At 61.0% G+C, this 6,896-nt stretch overlaps 1 protein-coding gene across 1 annotated transcript; it reads left to right on the top strand.

The window, feature by feature from the left end:
- The first annotated feature begins 1,802 nt into the window (after positions 1-1,802).
- Positions 1,803-6,398, top strand: GM2A (GM2 ganglioside activator). The gene is made up of 3 exons (XM_019506112.1): positions 1,803-1,987; positions 3,675-3,857; positions 4,724-6,398. Exons 1-3 carry the CDS (start codon positions 1,970-1,972, stop codon positions 4,877-4,879), a joined length of 357 nt encoding a protein of 118 aa, XP_019361657.1. The 5' UTR covers positions 1,803-1,969; the 3' UTR covers positions 4,880-6,398.
- Positions 6,399-6,896: the final 498 nt, after the last annotated feature.

The following is a 6,896-nucleotide window of genomic DNA, read 5'->3' as shown; positions in this document are numbered from 1 at the left end:
AGCGGCGAGGCCGCAAGCGCTTTGCGGGTGCGTGGCACGGTGTCCCCAGGGGGCCCGGGTGCCGGAGCCTGGGGGCGGCCTGTCCCTGGTCCCCAAAGCGGGCTCGCGGCACGGGGGGGTCCCCGGGAGGCTGCAGGCTGGGTGCTGGCCCTTGGCCTGGGTCGGCGCCCAGGGCCGCCCGTGCTCAGGCCGCTGGGGAGCAAGAGGGAGCTGGGCCCAGCCCGCCAGGCACCGTGTGCTGGCCTGCCCGTGCGTGGGACTGGGGCGGCTTCCCGGCCCTGCCCTGCCCTGCCCTGCCCTTGCAGAGCACCTCGGGTGCCGCGGTTATGTCGCGCCGGCACCGGGTAGGATCAGGAACCTGTCTCCCCTCTGGCCGACCCCGCTTTCTGTTCCCCTTTTGCTCCCGGTTTCGGTTCCCCTACTCCCACGTCGGGAGCTCTGGGAGACGGGCCGGCCGATTTCACAAGAGATCTCCTGCGTGTCGGCCCACGAGGCTGAGGGGGACAGGCAGGTAAGCGGCTGTTGCAAAACACAGGGAGCGGCCTGGCTGCCGCAGAGAGAGCGCAGCTGCAGCGCTGGCTTGCGACCCCCATACCGCAGGTGGGCGCGGGTCTAAGTTAGCCTGGGGGCTGCTCTACGTTGCACCAGGCTGATGCGAGGGATGTTTTGCTCGTGGCTTGTGCCGGTGGCCACGGGGGAGAAGATGTCCCAGCTCAAAAAGAGTCCCCTTGGCAAAGCCAAGTCTGGCTGGAGCAACAACTGGCCACTCTTTGGAGCGTGCCCAGATCCGCAAACACAGCATGGTTCAGCCCTTCCCCTGGGGCCCATCACATGTCCCAAAAGGGGACACGCAGGAGCTGGTTCTGTTGACCCCAAAACTGCTTGGCCTAGGGTGGAAAGGGGTATTGGAGGGAAGCTGAGCGATGCACACTTCTGTATTTCCATCAGCTGAACTGCAGCTGTGGTAAGAGCAACCCCTATTTCCCTTATCACCCCCCCTGCAAACCCAGTGGGGGCTGTTGCTTCTCAGCCCAGAGCTCTCGGTTCCTGCTGGGCTTCAGCAGCAGCTCACACGGCAGGGGGTTAAATTATGGAAGAGCACAAGGTTTCCCGTGCTTGCTTAGACTTGGGAAAGGGCCTTTGATGCATGCAGGGGGGGGGCAGAGATATCAGTAAGTCTGTGAGTCAAGGTCATGTGCTGTGAGGACCCAACACCAGAGGCTCACACACTTTCTAATCATTGTTTGAAGCCCTCGCTAACCCTCTGCAGCCCAGTGTCATGTGCTGAGATGACTTGGGTTGGCGCTTGCAGGTAGCGGGGCCTCGGGACCCATTCGGCTCTTGGGGACAGGCTGCAACATCTGTTGAGGGACGGCTAGAAATAAAAGAGGGGCTGCCCCGGTGTGTCTCGCCCATCCAAATACAAGAGCCGGGTCCCCCAGGGAGAGGCAGGCTGCAGCTGTTGCTGCCTCTGCTCCACCGGCTCTGCTCGGGGTAGCGAGAGGTTGGTTTCTAAGAGGGTGAACCGAGAAGCACGTTCCCATGGCTCGGGTGTTTCTTCTGAGCCTCCCCATGCATCAGCTGCTGGTTGCACACTGTGCCCCGTGGTAAGCCAGCCCTAACCCACAGCGGCTTGTTCCTCATGGCAAAGGTGTGAAGTGTGCGTTGCGATGAGGTCTGGTCATCGTGCTCCTCAGCAAAGCCACCGACTTCCCTCCTGCTGCCGGAGCCCTGACTCCCTGCGGCCGTCTACAGGGAGCGTCGGCAGACGTGGTGCCACGTCCCCAGTGTAGCGCGGACGCTCTTTCACCCTTCCCCCCCTCGAATCCTGTAGGTCCGCGGCTTCTCGTGGGAGGACTGCGGCGGCGGGAAGGATCCTGTCGTACTCCAGAGTCTCTCCATCACCCCGGACCCCATCACCATCCCAGGGAACGTGAAAGTCAGCGCGGGCGTCACCAGCTCAGCTCTCATGACCTCGCCTCTGAAGGTACGTGAGCCAGGCGTGCCCCAGTACCCAGGCTGGGTGGCTTTGCAAAGCTTGGAAATAAGGGGGCCCTTGGGGGCCCAGAGAAGACCAAAGTGCCCGGGGTCAGGCTGGACTGAAGGCCTTTCTAAGTAGAGAGATGCAGACCTGGATGCTGCAGGCAAACAGCTGGCGGATATTAGCTCCCAGAAGTGGAGGCAGTGCAAAGACTTCTGTTCAGCTCCATCTTTGCTGCTGGGAGGGAAGGCAGATGAAAGGGCCAGGGTGGTGTTCCTGCCTCCCCCAGGCGACAGGGCGGTTGCTTTGCAGCATTGAAGACGTTCCCCAGACAGAGGTTGGCATGCATTTGCTGCTGGCCTGGTCCGGACGGTCTTTCCAGCACGGGCGGGGAGCTACGTCGCAGGTCCCGCCTGGGTGGCTTGCTCACAGACCAGGGCGTCACCGCCTTCCTGCTGCCGGGGTGGTACGGCTGCAGTGAGGCGGGCGCCGGGAGTTGAGGCTGCACGTCCTCTGCATCGACAAGCCCAGAGTGAAACGCGCCCTGCCCCTGTGATGCGGAGCTGGGCGGGAGCCCAGCCGCCCCCGTGCTCTTGAGCAACCCGGCGGTGCCTCTGCTTTGGTGGGTGCTGGAGAGGATCTCGGGGATCGTGGCCGGGCCTGAAAAATGCCAAAGGAGCCTGATGGATGAGCCTGAATCCCAGGGCATGGGCAGGCTGCAGCGCTGAGTCCAGCTCCATCATTGGGTCCAGTCTGTGGGGTGGTAAACCCTGCTTCCCAGTCTGAGAGTGGACTGGGAGCCGGGGCCGTGAATGAGCAGGGAAGGCCAAGCCGCCAACGCTGCACATGCCCCTTGCATTCAGCGATGTGGCAGTACAGGGCATAGCTGCCCTCCCCACGGGGCCTTCCTCTGCTGCAGCCGGCACAGAGGAACCCTCTGGGGGTTGCTGGGATGGTGCTTAACCCGGGGCCCAGCTGCAGAAACCGGGTGAGCGCCGTTCACCCCCTTCCAGCATCACCCCATCCATAGCAAGCTGGCTGGGGCAGTAAGAAGCACAAAGCCATGTCCGGAGTGGCCCCGGCCTCTTTTATTTGGCTGCGTGAGCCCTTCCTGTGGCTCCTTGTGGGGCTTGCTATTGCCACTCCTCCCACGAAAGGGTCACATCCTGCCCTGGACTCTCGTGGGAGCTGCGCATACCCAGGGTAGCACTGCCAGTAACGTGCAGCAGCGATGCCCGGTGATCGAGGCTCTGCGTGCCAGGCGCTGTACAGATTGAGACCCGGTGGCAGTGCCTGTCTTAAGAGCTTGCGATCTAGAGTAGGACCAGTGCTCTTTGAGGGCAGGATCCAAGCAGAAGGGGCCTCCAGCGAGCTGCCCTGCATGGGGAGCCTGCAGCTGGGTGGCTCGTCCCTGTTCTGGCCTAATGCTCTGGTTCTCCATGCTTGGCAGATGTGGGGCTGGGTCTGCTTCTCCATGACCGGTGTGATCCAACCCAACAGGATTTCCTTTAGCAAGATGCATCCCCTGCCCACAGGGACTTGCAGTTTAACAAGAGAAACAAAAGTGGGACATTGCTTAGGATGGCAGGCACGGGGAGGTGACCGGGAAAAGCTGGAAGGTGCGGGCAAGAGGAGGGAGAGACCCGCCCAACTGCGATGCTCTGGTACGCGACTGTGCATTCAACCTTTCCAGGGGGTCTTAACTGTGGAGAAGAAGCTGGGCGAGATATGGATACAGATCCCTTGCATCGACCAGCTGGGCAGCTGCACATACGAAGACCTCTGCAGCATCCTGGATGACATTATCCCCCCTGGCCAGCTGTGCCCGGAGCCCCTGGTCACCTATGGCATCCCCTGCCACTGCCCCTTCAAAGCAGTAAGCTCCAAGGCAGCAGACACCGTTGGCTGCCTGCAGACCAGCCCCTTTCCCACTGAGCCGGGGTCTAGCTGGGGAAGGGGCTTTGTGAGCACCAGGAGGGAAGAAAATAGCAACTGGCTGCTGGAGTCAGTGGTGCAGGAAGGTTCATGCCCCGTGGTGGGAGCCGTGGGTTCAGTAGGTCTCCTTCCCCTGCAGACAGCACTAAGCAAACTGCTGGCTTGGGGGCTGCTTGGGGGAGGCAGAGGATGCTGGATAAAAGCCCCTGCCCCTGGGCCTTTCCTGGGCTCGGGGAGCCTGTCTGCTGCTTAGCGTCACCCGTGGGTTGGAGACGGGAGCCTGGGTCTCATCAGGTTCACCAGGGCCCCAGCTCACGGTGGTGCTGCCCTCTGCCGACTGCTTGTGCTGCAGCGAGGCGAAGCCTCCGAGCCTGCCCTGGCACAGGGGGGTGTCGCAGGGTGCACCCACAATGCAGCCCCAACTGTAATTGCAGTAGAGACCCTCCAGGCAGGGGCTGGGGGTGACCTGTTTTCAGCAGCCAAAGCGGAGGGGGGACAGAGGCTTCCAGATGTGGCTGCAGGGAGTCAAACGGAGCCAGGCAGGGGGGCAGAGAAATAACCGTGCAAGGGCAGAGCAGGAGATACCTGAACAGGGAGCTGGAGGATTCCCTGGGGAGGGATGGCAGCAAGGGGGCAGTTAGCTACCAGGAATTATGGATGTGGAGACACCCGTACATTCGTCCCTCCTAGTCCTGGCTGGGCTGAGCTCCAGGTGTGGATGCGAAGCTTGTTATGACCCGCTGGGATCTCAGCTGGGCTTGCCCCAAACACCGCCGTGGGGGCTGATGTGTCCTTTCCCCTCCTCAGGGCTCCTACTCGCTGCCCAGCAGCGACTTCGCCTTGCCCGACATAGAGCTGCCCTCGTGGCTGACCAACGGCAACTACCGCATCCGGGGCGTCGTGAGCTATGGCGGCAAGGAGCTCTCCTGCGTCCGGCTGGAGCTATCCATCCACTCTGACTGAGGGTGGGCGGCCGCGGCTGACCCTGAGCTGTCTCCCCTGCTGCTGCCGCCATCCCTCCTTCCTGCTCCCTGTCCCTGGAGCCACGCTGGGGGTGTACAGCAGGGCAGCTGCCCACCACAGAGCAAAGCGTCCTGCCTCCCCGTCCCCCGGGGTGCCAGCCACCGGTGCCCCGTTCAGCTCCCTGTACCAGCTTTGGGCCTGACCCAGTGTCCCCTGGAGCCAGTAGAAAGACCTAGGCCAGACCCCCCCATTTCAGAGGACTTTGGACCAGGCTCTTGAATCCCAGCAGGGCAGCGGGGTGGACAGCCAGGCTCTTCCTACTCTGCTGCCTTCAGCCTGCGGAGATCTGCTGAGTCCTAATCCCATGCACGAGGCTTCCCAGGCGTGGAGCTACCTTCCAGGCCACCTCCCCATCCCCAGCCCCCCACCAGAGCAAAGGCAGCTGTAAGGAGGCCTGATGAAGTAGACGCTCCACGCCTGCTAGCAATTAAACCACTTTCCTAACACCGTAAACGCTGCATGCGTCTTCCTCCTCCCTCCAGCCAGGAATAGCAGCAGCCGTCCAGCTTGCTGAAGTAAAACAAAACGGGCCTTCAGACCCTTTTGCGCACTTCAGCAGGAGCTGGGCCGAGCATTGTAATAGTCATTCTTAATGGATAAATCAGGGATACAGGCCACGCTCGGGGCCTGCGGGACCAGCAGCCAGTCTGTTCTGCGGTGGTCCTTCCTGAGTCAGCCGCAGCATGGAGCCTGTCTCCGCAGGTAGCTCCAAGAGCTGCGACATCCTGTAACCTTCTCCAACGGGACTGAGCCAGGGCAGATCCAGTCCAAAAACAGCATTGCTGGCTGTGAGGGGGATCAAGCAGGCGGGCTGGGCTTGGCCTGCCAGTGCAATGGACCATCGACTGCATGGATGTGGCCTCTCGCTGGAGGAGAGAGACTGAGAAACAAGTGCCACATTCCCTCCTCCCCCCACGGGACCAAGAGACTCGCTCTGCTGACAGAGGGAGATCGGCTTCTGCAGTGCAGATGTTTGCCTCTGGACGGGAAGGCAGTACCTGCTTCCCGAGCACGCTGAGACGTGTTTGCTTATGGAGCTGGCCCTTGGATGTGCGCGGGAGACGTGCCACAGCGGCCACACACCCTCTCCTCTTATCCTGTGCCCTCAGCTCGCACCCTGCCCTGGGGTTGTGCAACGCAAGGAAGCATGAGATGCTATCACCATGCCTTCAAGTCCCCATGCCGTAACCACCGTGTGTCCTGGTCTGGGTCAGGGCTGTGTCGTACTTGCAACTGAAGGGCGGATCTGCCTCCCAACACTTTGCAAGCCTTCATGTCTGTACACCAAGACCTTTAACAACTACCTTCCCGCTTCCTGAGCTTGATGCCTAACAGCCTCCCAAATGCCATGCTAACCCTCTTGCCCACAGTCTCATTGGTGTTTTCCTTGCGGGGTTTAATGTGAGGAAAGCCGCTGCCCTTAGTGGTAAGTTTTAATAAATCTTTTTACCTAGAACGCCGGAGTCGCTTATTCTTGGGGTCTTGGTGACCTTGGAATTGGTGCTTCATTTTTAGTAAACCTTGGGTGACGTGACCTAGTGCATGTGGAAGTGGACACCACACGAGCTTGCTGGCAGGGGCGGTGGGTATGTATTCAGCACCACTGCCCACACACATCAGTCCTAGCTCTTTTTTCACTCCCTGTGTCATTGAAGGTAGGACTTGTCATGAGATGTGGGGGAGGCTGAGAGTTCAGCCACATTTGCAAAGGGGTTGGATACAGGCTTGGAGGAAAGAGGCATCAGTCACTATTAGTCTCTGAGTCAGAGCTTCCTAGACTTTTAAATGCTGGAGGCCGCGCAGGAGAGAGGAGCCAGAGGAAAGACCCGGCTCAGACCCAGCTCGCTCCCTTCCAGCCACTGTGTGACGCAGGTACAGTTTTGGGGGGGGGGGGGGTTGGGACCCTTTGGGTAAGCCCCCGAAATGGGGGAAGGGGCACCATTGGGGCTTTCAGGCC

This window comes from Gavialis gangeticus, unplaced genomic scaffold (genome assembly GCF_001723915.1).
Source record: "Gavialis gangeticus isolate Ggan-Ray unplaced genomic scaffold, GavGan_comp1, whole genome shotgun sequence".
Taxonomy (NCBI): domain Eukaryota; kingdom Metazoa; phylum Chordata; order Crocodylia; family Gavialidae; genus Gavialis; species Gavialis gangeticus.
The sequence above is the reverse complement of the archived record's forward strand: the minus strand, read 5'-3'. Positions and strand labels throughout refer to the sequence as shown.

What these genes read in the sequence shown, in the direction of transcription:
- GM2A (XM_019506112.1), top strand. An exon ending in GCCACTGCCCCTTCAAAGCA is followed by an intron (nt 3,858 to 4,723) that starts GTAAGCTCCAAG and finishes TCCCCTCCTCAG; the next exon opens with GGCTCCTACTCGCTGCCCAG.